Below are 15588 nucleotides of genomic sequence, written 5' to 3'. Positions count from 1 at the left end.
TTTGAATGGACTGCATGTTCATACAGTGATGTAAAGACTTGCCCAAATAATTAGCGACGACTGTGTTTATCTCTGTTTCTGTATTTAACAGAGTATAGCTGGATTCACTTTCTATGTGCTTTGGCAGCAATTGCAAATTCAGTATCTAAGCTTGATTCTTTCCAAACAAGTGTCAAAAGCAACAGACTTTTCCTCAAAGGAGGAGAAAAACACATGAAAATTACTGCAGTTATAATATATATGTTTTTAAGTAGGAAGAGGCCTCGTTTTTCATACTCAAGTCAGACCACAAATTCTTTTAGTTATATGTTTTAGGCAGATCATCACTGAACTTCAAATTAATTACTTATTTCTAATTACCAACTCCAACTGCTCATTTGAGTACCTAAGAAATTACTTTCCAGGAATTAGCGCTCTGTTCAGCTGAGTAGAGCCTCAGAAAGAAATTCTAGGAAACGTGTAGCTGTAACTGCTAAGTACAACACACTACTCTCAGGAAGTCAACCTTTTTCTTTGCCCAGTCACACAGAAAAACCTCAGTAAAAATTCTGAAGGCTTATTTCCAGCACTGCCTAACTGCCAGAGCATGGAAATACACAGCATGGATGCATATGAAGATCTGCAAAGATTCTGAAGCTCCTGCTCTCCAGTAAGCTACCATAACCACAACACCACAGAAAATATCAGGACTGGGAAAACTCTACTTCCCACATGAGAAATTCAGAAATCAGAGAGGAAACTAGTAAGAAGGAGCCAGATGTATAGCATTTATATAGCATTTTTTTGTTTGGACAGAGTAGACAGCATTCTGGTTTGGACTCTATTTTCTAGATTATCACTTAAAACTGGCCAGAAATTGTACTGAATTTTCTCTATTGTTGTTAGCAATTTGTGATTAAGTATCTCACTGCTATCTCCCAAATACGCAGATACAAAACTGGAAAAAAATTCCCGGTCTTCTTTTATCTTTGCTTTAAACTTCTGTAAGTGAGAAACTCGTGCAGTGGACATGGTTGTACAGTTTTCACAGCTAAAAACATAGCTACACATTTTAAGAAATAAGAGTGTGGAGGAAGGGGCAGCTTACCTCTGTTGCTGACAAACGCTTATCACCATTGTCACTACCAACACCTGAATCTGAGTCCTTTTTACTTGGGTAGAGGTCATCAATGCTAGATGTGAACAGAAAACAACAGAAAGCTATCAGAGCATGTACAGTTAGAATTCCATCCCATTTTCACTTGCAGAAAAATTCCAACAATTATCAATGTCAGTGAAGAAATCACAGAATCCTCTGAGTTGGAAGGGATCTCTGAAGGATATCTAAACCTATTCTCCTACAGCAAACAGGAACACCACCACGAGATTAGTTTGCCAACGGCTTGATCCAGCCTCACACTCAAATTCTCCAGGGACAGGACATCAATCACATCACTGGGCAACCTGTTCCGGTGACTCCCCCACCCACACAGTAAAAGATTTTTCCTTACAGCCAACCTAAGTCTATCCTCTTTAACCCTGAAGCCATTTCCCAGGTCTTTTTTGGCAGGGCTGCACTCGATCCTTTCCCTAGTTTGTATTGGTAGCAACAGATGCCTTGAGCCAGGTGCAAGATTTTGCAATTGAATTTGTTGAACCTCACGAGATTCACCCAGGCCCACTGCTCAAGCCTCTCCAGGTCCCTCTGGATGACACCTTGTCCCTCTGGTGTGTTGACTGCATCACACTGCTTGGTGTCATCTGCAAACTTGCTGAAGGTGCACTCGGCCCCACTGTCAATGTCACTGATTAAGACATTAAAGAATATTGCTCCCAGCACTGACTCCTGGAGGACACTGCCCATCTCTGATCTCCATCCAGACATTCAGCCGTTGACCGCCACTCTCTGGACTTGATCCTGCTGCCAGTTCTTTGTCCATCGAACAGTCCACCCATCCAATCCATATATCTCCAATTAGGAAGGCTGAATGTTGTCAAGTGCCATGTCAAAGACCTTACTGAACTAGAGATAGATGATATCGGTGGCTTTACCCTTGTCCATTGACACAGTGACAGCACTGTAAAAAGCCTGTAGGTTGGTCAAGCAGCATTTACCCTTGGTGAAGTCATGCTGGTTCTCCGGTATCACCTCCCTGCATTTCATGTGCAGCTTCCAGGAGGATCTCCTCCATGATCTTTCCTGACAGAGGTGAGACTGACAGATCAATAGCTCCCAGAGTCATCCTTTTTCCCTTCTTAAAAATGAATGCAATGTTGCCTTTTTTTCAGTCACCACCAGGGACTTTGCCTGATTGCCACGACTTTTCAAATATGATGGGGAATGGCTTAGCAACTACATCTGCTAATTCCCTCAGAACTCTAGAATGCATTTCATCAGGACCCATAAACTAGCTCAGTATGGATACAAACCACACATCTTCAGCCTGCTAGTAGTAAAGTAAGATGACAGAATGATTGTTTGCTTCATCCTGAAAAGGATTAATGAAAACAACTGAATAATCCATCCTAAAGGTTATTGCTTTTGTCTGTGCAATGGACAAAAATATTTCACTATTAGTCAAGTAGCACAGGAGTCTGACTGATATAATTAAGCCATGTCACAGAAAAACTAAACTAGCTGAACTCAAACTGGAGTCAACTAATTTAAAAGTAACCATCCTGGAGTCAACTAATTTAAAAGTAACCACTGATGCATTAAAAACGAACTGTTAACTCCCTGGAGCTTGGAGTAATTATTAACATAGAAACCTCCTTTTGAGGCTTTAAAATAGATTATGAAATTTAATATTTTCAGAAAATGGCTAAAATAATTGCAACTGCCATTTCTTCAGGCTTTTTTTTTTTTTTTTTTTTTTTTGTTTTAATCACCTAATATGACCTCTTCTCATTTTAAAGTCCACCAACACATGCAGTACACTCATCAGTGAACTATATTTTTTCCTTTACTTCCTTTTCATTTGCAGTTCTGAAAGCTGTAAACCTAAATTCAGATTAACACAGCAATTTTGAAAAGCACTTTAATATGAACAAGGTAACTGATTCAGCTTAATCTCCAATTATCTATTATCAGTAAACTCAAAAGACATTCAATAGCCATCTGGATGTGAACCTCAGCAACCTGTTCTTGCTTGGGCCAGGGTGGGCAGGCAGATACAGAGGGGAAGGGTGAGGTGTTAGATTACGCGAATCTATGGTATTCTGTGACTTTTATTAGTGCTGTGGAAATCTTAACCACGTTGGGGTGAAACTACAGCATAGGAAGTTCCGCACAAATGTGCGGAAGAACTTCTTTACAGTGAGGGTGACGGAGCACTGGAACAGGCTGCCCAGGGAGGTGGTGGAGTCTCCTTCTCTGGAGATATTCAAGACCCGCCTGGACACCTACCTGTGTGATGTGGTGTAGGGAGCCTGCTTTGGCAGGGGGGTTGGACTCGATGATCTCTAGAGGTCCCTTCCAACCCCTACAATTCTGTGATTCTGTGATTCTGTGTTTTTCCTTTTGAAGTTTGAAATAATTCTCTAAAGCAAAGCATTGTATTTTCCAACTGAACACAACATATACACGTTCAAGTAATTAACTGAATAAAATATATCATAAGAAAGATAAAGATTAAATGGTAAGAGTACATCCTCAAGCATCTGTTTTAGATTTAGTACTTACTCTGTGATAGAACACTGGACTGCTACTTATCAGCTGGTATCCTCTCTGTACTAGCCCTTTACCAGATGACTGACAGAGAGACTCCAAAACAGCTGGCAAAGAAAGACCTGGCTACTAATTGCTTTCCAATTAGCTACGAAGATTCCCATAAAAATGATCTCTTTCCCTATCTATAACTGATCTAAGAAATTAAAGACACTGTCTTTCATTTTGCCAAATAAATTAATAATAAAATTTAATTTCAGATCAAAAGAATATTAAGACCCACTCAATTCCCTTTGCTAGATGAATTATATTAGATGTTATGAGGAATTTATTTACCCAGAAGTGAGTGAGGCACTGGCACAGCTGCCCAGAGAAGCTGTGGGTGCCTCATGCCTGGAGACCTTCAAGGCCAGGTTGGATGGGGCTCTGGGCAGCCTGAGCTGCTGCGTGGTAACTCTACACACTGTAGGAAGGGGGGGGGGGGGGTTTAGAATTAGATGGCTCTTAAGATCCCTTCTAACTCAAGACATTCTGGAAAGCCTAACAGAATAATGAAAGTCTGATAACACATAAATCACAAAGCAAGAAGTAAATTTCTTTTTAGTATGTCAATAGGTTTACAGTGAAGTTCCAACACTACCCTCTTAATTACTTTCAATATATTCCAGTGGTATACTTGTAGGAGGTTAAATTTAAGCAAAGGCTTACTTCCAAGCTCTTTTCTAATGTGCTGCTGACTTTAATCAGAATCGATTGTTAAAAGTACTTCATTTTATTTTAAATCCTTATAAGGATTTCACAAGAATAAAATAAAGCAAAAGAAAGTTCTGCTTGGAAAAGAACTGTCTAAATGGAACCTAAACAGCAAAAACTGTAGAAGCTAAAGATAAAACCATTTTTCACTTTGTTCCAAGACAATAAATATTACATGCGAAAAGTAAGTTTGATCTTTATTCGTACCTTTCTTCCACAGGTTGCGGCAAATGTGGCTGTTCTATGGCATTAAGATATAGTGAGTCTGCTGTTTTAATCTGGCAGGCCTGTACAGTCAGATATTTGAATATATGCACCTTTCCCTTTGTACAAATCTGTTGGGAAAAAAAGATTTATAGGTTTATGTGTAGAAAAAAGTAAATGTATTCCAAAATTCGCTTAGTGTAAAACTACTTGAAAACCAACTCATAAGGTCACAATAATGTAAAGGAAAACAGATTTTATTTTTAAATAAATGATTAAGAACAACTTCAATAAACGAATCAATTGAGTGTACCAGTATGGATACTCTAAGAGAGAAAATAGCAAAATAATGTATTTTATCTTGCAACATCCAAACTCTTTCATAAAGGATTATGATTAATAAAACATATTTTACATACAACAACCTTCTTTTTCAAAATTATACACACTTAAAGTTTCAGGTGGAGATAGGAACAACAAAATGAACAGGCAGATAACAACAGATAACTTCTAAAATAGCATTGGTTCAAGTACTGTACAGACACACAGAATATAGGACACTTTGTCTTATTTATATATCCACAACTAATGTCTGTCATTACTTGAGTTTAGACACCTGCCATTGCAGAAGACGACACTTTATAGACTTTCTCATCCACCCAACGTTAAGGCACAATTCAAATGACAAATGTTACTCACTTGTGCTGGTGGAGATTGCAAAGGATTGTTCTCAAGCAGTAGTACTTGTAACTGTGTCATTTTTCTAAAACAAATGGGAATCACAAGCACCTTATTGCAGGAAAAGTCGAACTTCACCAAGGGAAGCTGTACTAGTTCTAAAAGCAACAGAAAAGACAAAAGATATTCTATCTGTACTGATTTTTGGTCACAAAATAATATTCCTAAATAATCATTTTTCTTTGTGTCATCAGAAAAGAAAAAGAAGGACTATTATTTCTCACATAATAAAATATAGGACATATAGGACTCTTTCCTTCCCCCTTCTTAAAAAATACAAATTCTGACAGGATTTTTTTGTTTTCCTGTACAGAACAGAGGAAAAGAATGATAATGATACACAAGTGACAATAGATTTTAAAATACTTTGAATCAGCTGACAGTTATCTGCATTCACAGGTAAGCATCTCTGCAGCTTAAGATACCTAGAATCATTCAGATAGTTAATTAAAATCTTTAACATTATTGTCTCCAGTCACACAGTGAACTCAAATGGAAAACACTCCAACACAAGGTAGTTATTTTTTATTATTACTTACTCACATGACTAAAGAAGACTTTCAAAGTACCAAAAATCCTAATGTCTTTATTATAGATCTTTTCATAACTCATACCTTGGGGTAAAACTTCGAGGTAATTTCTTCTGACATTCAGTTCTTTTAAAGATTTCAGCAGGCCTATCTGTTGTGGCAAAGTTGTGATTTCATTGCAGCTGACATCCTACAGCAAAAGAAAGAGAAATAATGAACCTCTGTCTCCAAAGTGAGAAATTGTAGCTAATATGTTATTACCAGTTTAACATGTTGTTAAACATAAAACACACGACTATCTGCTGCCTGCCTTCAGCGGGCAAGACAAGATGTGTGAGAAAATATTTACACATTATTCACAACCCAGAGCAAATATTTATTTAGTTTTGAAAATGTTGTAAATCTGTACAAACATTCAGAACAGATTAAGATGTTCAACACCTTTTTGCTCATGTGAGTATTTCAGCAACACAATTATATAAACTGAAATGTGTTTGGATGATGTATAAAACTGTCATTGTGTGAATTTGAGTTTTAAAAAGATTCTTCTAGAGAAAATATGTAAGCAAAATTTAAAAGTAAATAGAAAACAGTAATACCCTTCTGTAATAATGCTCAGAAAAGGCTTGTATTTGATCAAATAGTAAGCCACACTAAAATAGGGCAGGTCTTGCTTGTTATTACAAGGTATTTAACACATTATTGTAAAAGCTTATTCTTACAGATGTCTATTCTAGACAGGTTCTAAGCAGGTCTGATTTTGATGGCTAAATTCACCTGGTTTAAGAGCCTTGGAACCTATGTTCATTTAAGCATTTCCAAAGGAATAACTGCTGTAAAGTTGAGCTAAGCTTAGAACGTTGAATGTTGCAAAACAAGTGGGCATTATTTTAAGGAAATGTTTCCTATACACTAGCATTACTGTGAAGTATGATATTTTTGTGATATTATCACTATTGAGTTATCAAAACTGCCATTAATTAATTCTAAAAAAATAAAAATCAACTTATCAGTTTAAGTCAGCCTAAAACAAGATAGTTATCACATATTAGCTATCACTTGTACTGCCAAACTGTCTAAACTCAGTATGAAATCAGAAGGGCATTGAAACCTGTGGTTAAATGCCAAGTAATCTGTCAGTTTCAGTCACATTCCTTTCTGAATAGAAATTAGATAAAGCCCTCCATCATACGAGAGCCAAGTGGGGTAATGCCAAATTTTCCCAAAGAGTTTAAGGGTAAAATCCTTAAATATCTCTTTCAGAGGGATCATGAACATTCTTGATTGCGTCAGACAATGAATTTACATGGCACATGGGAGCTCTTCAATGACAGAATTCCTAAAAGTCAGCCAGACTTCCAAGTCATTTCCTTGAAGATGGCTGCTTTAAAACTAGTGAAAAGCAATACATTAACTCTGTACCTTCAGTTCTAAAAGTGAGTTAATAAAAACCAACAGTAATAGCAAGATCTGATCTGGCAATGACACTCTTTTTATCAGAGATGTTTCTTTCCATAATTTCACTGTTGCCAAAACTTCCTTCCCTCGTCAAAACAGAGTCAGGAAATTTTAGCTTTTACACAAGGAAATTAAAAACACCAGTTAATGAGTGCCTCTTTCACTATAACTATGGGGCTGTTAATTGCAATGTTCCCAAATCATTTATTTTTAAAGCTTTGCTGTCCTATTTTCAATTTACAAACTTTAAATGAGTTTCTAATTAGATACTCATTTTTAGAGCAAAAAAGAAAATGAAATTTAAAGTCACCTTGTGGTAGAGGAACTCTAGATCAAGTACACCTACACGTACATCAGAATGAGTCAAGGAAAGAGTTTTAAAGGAAGTGCAAATGGAATGTCTGGCAGTGCATAGCCTCAAAACATTCACATAAAGACTAATCTCTTATGACAGCATGTCAGTATTCACCAGAGCTCTACAGACAGTTGTATCCTAATAACCCAACTTTAGATTTTACTTTTTTTTTTTTTTTAATATTATGCATAAATAGAGAGAACTATTATATTATTCCCAGTTATTATCCTTCATGTGCCTATATGTGACAGTATTTATCTTAAACCTTCCAATTGCTTCGATAGTGTTGCTTTCGTTATTGCCAAAGTCAAATGCCTACGTTTTTCAAGCCAATTATACTTTGGAGAAATGTGACCATTAGCGGTTTGGAACTTCACTTGGTGGGCATCCACAGACAGTTGAAATCAAGTCCAAACTACTCAAGTTACAGGGCTAGTCTTTGCTGAAGGTCAGACTTCTTGCATTAACATCATTCTGTCCTCATTGGTTATTTCCTGGCATGACAACATGGATAATTTCTCACAATTAGAAAAAAGTAAAGCTCCCTGAAATTTAACAGCAACTTCTGTGGCATGCAGCTCAATGCCTTTAAGATGGCTATTGCACTACACAGAAGAACCCTACCTTAAAAATTCAAAGTAAATGTAAAAATAAACAGCATGTAATATGCCAGTCATTCAATGTCACAGCTACAAAATGTTTCTAAAAATGTAATTTAAAAAAAGAGAAAGAAGATAACTATTAATTGGAAAGACCTGACTTAGTCTGCAGCATAACTACTGTTACCTCTCTAGAGTGACCACAGAAGTAAAACCTGTTTCAAAAGTTAGATTAAAACAATAAAATCCATTTGCTATGTATTCAGATTTTACTGCAAGAAGCCTAGGAAAAGCCATAAAACACTGAAAAACTGAGGGTGCTCGCCAAAGTGCTGGTCATCCAAGAAATGAATGCAGCCAGTTGGTGTCTGTTGCCTCTCAGGACTGATCCCTTGGGCCAGGCCAGCATCAATACTGTGTGTGTACCAAAACAAGATCATGCTCTGCCAAAGGGCTGCCTGGTAGTGTCACCTGCAAGCCACATGCTATACAGGCTGGCATTGCTCTCACACAGCTGAACATTTCATGCAATAACAACTGCAGCATGATTTAATCTTTTTTTTTTTTCCTCTGTTAGTTCTAGAATAACAACCACCTTATTAACTAAGCTTCATCATGGTAAATATAACAACCCAGATACAGCTCTCAGTTCAGTGCTTCATCGTAGTTCAGTCATTCCCATCTCAATAACGTAACTTAGTTCACTGGAAATGTTCAAAGTACTCACAGAAATACCAACCTCAGTAATGAGGGCATCTGAACAGAAGCACGCCTAATCTAACAAGAACTGTTACTCACTCAGACTTCCTTCAGTTTAACAGGGGTAGAATGACTGGACAGAACTAAGTTAGGACATGCTCAATACCGCTCAGCCATAAATAAGGCTGGACCTATAATTTCTTACTGAACCTATTTTAAGCACAATAGCAACAGTGCTACAGTCTGACATGCTTTTGAAGGTAATTCAATCAAAACAATACCAGTAAACTGATTAAATCCCTTAAGAAAAGTACTTCAAACTGCTAGATAAATTATTAGTACTTACTTAAAATTAATAACAATAGAACAAAGCTGGCAGTGTTTAACTTGGGTATAAAAGGTAACTGCTTCCCTCCCCAAATCAGATTCATTACAATAAATATTATAAGCCTGACACCACAAGGTGCTGTACAAGAAAAATGGAAGAAAGGAGAAAGCCCCATAGTTGTTGCTTCATATGTGAGGACAAAGTAGCAGCACTGGCTCCTAAAGCAAGGTTAGCTCAACAGAACTCAGTAGAGAAATTCTTCCTATACAGATGTCAATATGATAAGCAGGTACATTCAGATAGCAAACAAGATGCACATAACAAATGCAGCCAGCGGTGATGTCAGCAGCTGGGAGAAAGTTCACTTTTCATTGTTTTGCTCTGCATAAACTGGCAGTTTCAGAAAACTGTTTGTTTGCCAGCTGAGAGGTCAAGGTGAACAGAAACAATCACAAGGCATTACACACATGCCAGAGTGAGTTCAGGAAGCACAGAACATAAAAAGATGTAGATAAAGGGGGAGGAAAGGGAAGCACTCATCTACATCATTTCTACATGCAAGCTTTTGGAAACCATATACAATTAAATACATTTTAAGTTAGGTACCAAACAATTTCTCCACTTTCTGATTCTTGTTTGTTAGACAATGTATCATAGGTGGAAGACTGCATTCAGAAATAGTAGTCAACCAATCAGCTTTGAAAAACCAAGAGGAATATAGCCTGTAAATCTGTTAAGACAGACGTTTAAGTAAAGCCGCTTGACAAAAACAGTTAAACAAAATGCAAACAGACTGCTAGGACCAATGTCATTAGCGGAATGCAGTGTGCTAAGCAGACAGCACTGAGAGAAAGAAGAAGAGAGGTGGTATTGGATGACAGAACAGCTTTGCAGAACCTTATGCCAGAACCAGAAACACAGCAAAACAAGGAGCCAGAGCACATACTCAGTACAATTGGTAAGGAAATTAAACATAGAAGATGAGTTTTGAATGAACAAAGGCAGTAACGCTGCTCAGAATGGTCCCAAAGAGATACACTTCAGAAGTCAAAATCTGGCATTACAGTATGAGGCATCTGTTCCAACATCTTTGCAAAGAGTTTTTTATTGAGTCTAATTAAATACAAATAAAAACAAAATAGCAAAATTAGTAACGTACCAGTTCCATTAACTGCTTTAGCTGACCTATCTCTTCTGGAAGGGAACCTAGCTTATTGTTACTTGCAATTAAGACTTTTAGAGGAAGACCACACAGGCAAGCTGGCAAAGAAGAAAGTTGATTTCGACTGCAACAAAACAAAGACAGAAAACAACCATTAAGTACACCAATGACATTCTACTGCATACTAGCATGAAGTTTTAGCTGCAAAACCCCTTCATTTTGATGGGTCAGATTTCCTGTAGATAATATACAGCTTCGGAATTGCAATCGTTAGGAAAACATTTGTAGATCAAAAATACCGGCAATTACTGACTAAACAGTATTGTGGAGAATTACCACTCTCCAACAAGGAGAATATAGGACCTAGCCTCTATGAGGATATATTAGTTATCATGCCATTTATTTCTCACTTCATATCAGAGTCCAACAAAACTAGATCAGCTCCCAGGCTTTCCTGAACACCATTGAGACATCTCTGCCAAGGACATCCTGGAGAGGTTTTCTCTCTTTTTCTGAAGGAAACGGCCTAAATGGATTATACTCTCGTGCTAAGCTGTTGCTGTGTTTATTTTTCAGACACAATCCCCAGTGCATCAAGATTTAAGCTTTTGTAGCATTTTTCAAGACCGTGAGCACAAGCATTGGATCAGCAAATATAAAGATTTTGACATTTCGCCATCAGGACGTGTCCAAATATAATAGAAAAGAAATAAATGCACGACTGTTTTCTTTTCCTGCATGCATATGTATCCATGCTAAAAGACACTGGATAAATTACTGGAGAGGGAAAGTAGAACATTTTCATCAGTTACTCAGAAGTGTCACCTTAAAATGCCAGCAGTCAATAGGGCTGTAACACAGAAATCAAGGTCTCCTGGCAGAAGATACTGAACAGTACCATCCTAATGTGTCTCATATTTATACAAACACTGATACTTTCCAGTATCTATATACAAAAGTACTAATTTTATCAATATATGCTATTAACAAATTCATTTAAATCATAACTCCCTCTCTCATAGACTACTTTTATTTTCCCTTCACATAAAAGCTGTAAATCAACATAAATTATACGTTAGGCTTCATTAAAGTGCAATTATAACAAGGAGATTTTTAATAAGGAAAAAATTGGAAAACGGGTCCACTTCAAAGTGCTGAGAGTTGGCAGAGGTGATTGCCAAGCTACTTTCCATCATCTATCAAGGTTCATGGTCAACCAGTGAGGTCCCAAAAGATTGGAGGCATGTCAATGTGACTCCCACCTACAAGAAAGGTCATAAGGATCCAGGGAACTACAGGTCTGTCAGCCTGACCTCAGTGCCAGGGAACGTTATAGAACAGATCACCTTGAGTGTGATCACACTGTATGTGTAGAATAGCCAGGGGATCCAGACCAGACAGCATGGATTCATGAAAGGTAGATCCTGCTTGACCAGCCTCATCTCCTTCTGTGACTGAGTGACCACCTGGTGGATGAGGGAAAGGCTACTGATGCAGTCTACCTAGACTTCAGCAAAGCCTTTGATGCTGCCTCCCACAGCATCCTCCTGGAGAAGCTGGCAACTCATACCTTGGACAGGTACACTCTTTGCTGGATAAATTGGCTGAAGGGCTGGTCCCAAAAAGTGGTGGTGAACGCAGATAAATCCATCTGGTGACCAATCATGAGTGGTATTTCCCCATGGACTGCTATTGGGGCCCATCCTGTTTAGTATCTTTATTGATAAACTGGATGAGAGGATTGAGTGCACCCTCAATAAGTTTGCAAGATGAAACCAGGTTGGGAGGAAGGATTAATCACCTGAGGCTGTACAGAGGGATGTGGATATGCTGGATCACTGGGCTGAAGCCAATGGGATGAAGTTCAACAAGACCAAGTGCTGCGTTCTAAACTTTGATCACAACTCCATGCAAAGCTACATACTTGTGGCACAGTGGCTGGAAGACTGTGTGGATCTGGGGGTGTTGTCTGACACTTGACTGAATGTGAGCCAGCGGTGTGCCCAGGAGACCAAGAAGGCCAATGGCATCCTTGATTATATCATAAATAGTGCAGCCAGCAGGAGCAGGGAAGTGATCATCCCCCTGTACTCAGCTCTGGTGAGGCTGTATCTTGAGTACTGTGTTTACTTGTGCACCCCTCATTACAAGAAAGACTTCACGGCCCTGGAGCATGTCCATAGAAAGCAACAGCACTGTGAAGGGTCTGGAGCATAAGTGCTATGAGGAGAGGCCAAGGGAAGTGAGATGGTTCAGTCTGGAGATGAGGAGGATGATCGTGGGAGATCCCTCTACTGCTACCAGGAAAGGAGGTGGTGGCGTGGTGGAGTTGGCCTCTTCTCCTGGGATAACTAACATTAGAATTGAGAGGGAACAGCGTTAAATTGCACCAGGGGAGGTTCATGCTGGATATTAGAATAAACTTCTCCAGAAGAGTGGTGGTACACTGAAACAAGCAGTTCAGGGAGGTGATTGAATCACTGTCGAGGAAGGTGCTAAAAAGTGTAAGTGTGGTACTAAGGAAAATGGTTTAGTTGGCAACACTGGTGGTAGGTGGATGGTTGAACTAAATGATCTTAGAGGTTCTTCCAAACTTAATGATTCTATAAAAAATAAGTGCTAGTTCTGTAATGCTGATGTTCAAGGACCAAAGAAATGCCCTGAAGTAGTTGTTCATCAAGAACAATGGGAAGCGTTAGCAATCTTGTTCAATCTTCTTCAGAATTATCCACAATACTACATAATAGCCCAGAACTGTCATTGCAAATCACAGGCAATTGTTTCTCTTGCTTAATGTATCACATAAAATGATGAAATAAGACCGACAGTAGAGAGCACATTCTCCAGTCACCCTTAAAGCTATCATAGAATCACAGGGTTGTAAAGGACCTACAAGATAGAGTAAAAGGTTGTTGTATTGAGGAAGGCTATATCAAAGTGAAAACGATTTCAGGAGATTTTAAGTGGACGGAAACATCTTTAATTAGTAAAACTTGTAAATTTTCCTTTTTTTTTTTTTTTTTTTGTGATCCTGATATTGATATATTGTGATTTATCATTGAATGTGATATCTGTTAATTTAAAATTTATTATCAAGTGTGAATGAAAAGAATCCATCCATGCTGTTTTAATTAGCATTTTCAAATTTGTTCAAAGAACAAGAAAGAAAAGGATGCATGTTACTTCTTCTGTCCTTAAATAATGAAGACTTTCATTTTAGCCTTTATAACATCTTCGTACAGAGAGCTACATCTACAAGCAACGACTTTTTTGCATTACAGTTTGCAATAAAAAGAAAAATGTAGTCAAATGTTCCAAGAACACAAAGTGCAGACAAAAACTCTTGACGCATTCGCAATTAAACAGAAAATGTGGGAAACAAACTTACCTCAAATTTAAGTAAGTTAGCATCTGTAAGTTCATTATGGCATCTGGTATAATTTTAATACAATTGTGGTATAGATTTAGTGTTTCCAGTGACACAAAATGGCACAACTCCGTAGGAATCTCTGTCAATCTGTTCTTTGATAGATCTGAAATGAGAAAGTACATATTTTTTAACCATCAGAAGTATATACTTTGAAAAATTATGCTTCTCTATTAAGATGAGGAAATAAATATAATCCTAAAGCCAGACAACAAATAAAGCCAATGTTTCATTACGCAAAATAAAACTAGCCATAACCTTTAGTACTTTGAAATGGAACAGACTGCATATAAAAGAGCAAACATTCAATTAAATTTTATTCAGTCTAATAAAATGTAATTATTTGCAGGATTCAATGTGCTGAGAAAATACTTGAAACCACAACCCAGTAAAGACTTCAAAGCTTATACACTGTGTCTCAAGACTGATACACAAATAGATATGTGCAAGAACAACCATTTTCTACCATTAGAAACCGCAAAAAGCCATCTAACTCATACAATCAGACTAATAACGTGATCTGGAAAATGCTCATCTCTTAAGTGTAAGGAACAGGAATATGCCTGAGCAAAAACAAACAAATAAACAACAACAAAAAAGATGTTCGATTGGAAGAATACAAGGAAAATGGATCTTGATGATTACTTCACATCTTTGCTGTCACTAGCTCAAACCTCCTTCCCTGCTCCTTCAGAGCTTGTTTTGAAGCTTACTTTCTTTAACTGCAAGAAGGTAAAGGATCCAAAGTTTAGCAGACACATTTCCAGAGCATCTCATCATTTCAGGACCATAAAAATAATTTTGCTTTTGTGAACAAACTGGCCGAGGCTTGAAAATCTTCATTTTGCCATGTTGGCTCAGTTTGCTGTACAGAGGTACAGCTTCAGCTCAAAACTATTGCCACTAGGAAAGCTTTATAACTTTTGGTGTTGTTCCTGTTTCCTGCAACACAAGCTGCAATTCATCACTCTCCATTCCCCTTGTCAGCCTCCACTTTGCTTCACTTCCAACAATAATCAAGTCTCACTACTCCAAACTTGACCAAGATAACAGCAATGGCCAACAAGTGCATAAAGGGAGAGCAGTCCCACTAACTCAAATGGTAACATGGTTGAATTGGGCACCTCAGTCAAAATTATTCACCCATAGATTACTTTTCAACAGTAAAGCGTGATATGTTCTGCTTTATCTTAGGAGACTTGGATGGTGGTTAGATGCAGCATTACCTCTATTTCAACTTTCCTTCACTTCTGCAATAAAGAAAAGAGATTGGAACTCTGTGAATGCCATTCTTTCTTTAAAGCGGAAGAAAGCTCTTCAATGTTCCGTAGTTTCAGTGCTTAACCCCCTCCTGTTTTCTGTTTCCCATGCGAGTAACATGGCATTCCAATAAAAAAACAAAAACACCAATGCAGCTTCCGTACCCTGCTGCCATGATGTCTGATAATAAATATATCTAGCAACAGTAGACTGACATGTTATTACTAAGAGTCATGCAAACTGATCTTCCTATTTTACAATCCGGTCTCAAAGAAAACCTTCCCCTTTTTTAAACCACGCTTTCTGTAGTGACATCCCCAAACCATCGCTATCATTTCATCCCATAGCAGGGATGAAGCAGGGTGATTCAGTAGAGCAAACTGAAACTCAGCCCTAGTTTGAAGAGTACCTCCAGGGACCTGGGTGGTA

General features: G+C 37.9%; 1 protein-coding gene across 27 annotated transcripts in view; it reads right to left on the bottom strand.

The window, feature by feature from the left end:
- LRCH1 (leucine rich repeats and calponin homology domain containing 1) overlaps positions 1-15588 on the bottom strand; it is a 101597-nt gene that overhangs the window by 41753 nt on the left and 44256 nt on the right. For 26 of the 27 annotated variants that reach the window (XR_001552654.3, XR_001552655.3, XR_001552660.3 and 23 more), the window contains exons 2-7: positions 13861-14005; positions 10470-10596; positions 5956-6061; positions 5303-5439; positions 4607-4734; positions 1088-1172 (exon numbers count right to left, since the gene is read on the bottom strand). Coding sequence is in view for 9 of the 27 variants with exons in the window: in XM_015851781.3 (XP_015707267.1) it covers positions 1088-1172; positions 4607-4734; positions 5303-5439; positions 5956-6061; positions 10470-10596; positions 13861-14005 (728 nt within the window). In the remaining 18 variants the exon portion in view is untranslated. Of the gene's footprint in view, positions 1-1087; positions 1173-4606; positions 4735-5302; positions 5440-5955; positions 6062-10469; positions 10597-13860; positions 14006-15588 lie in introns of those variants that run through there. The other variant, XR_014942116.1, reaches the window with a different exon arrangement.

This window comes from Coturnix japonica, chromosome 1 (assembly GCF_054131305.1).
Source record: "Coturnix japonica strain WE chromosome 1, WE-NBRP24, whole genome shotgun sequence".
Classification (NCBI taxonomy): domain Eukaryota; kingdom Metazoa; phylum Chordata; class Aves; order Galliformes; family Phasianidae; genus Coturnix; species Coturnix japonica.
The sequence above is the reverse complement of the archived record's forward strand: the minus strand, read 5'-3'. Positions and strand labels throughout refer to the sequence as shown.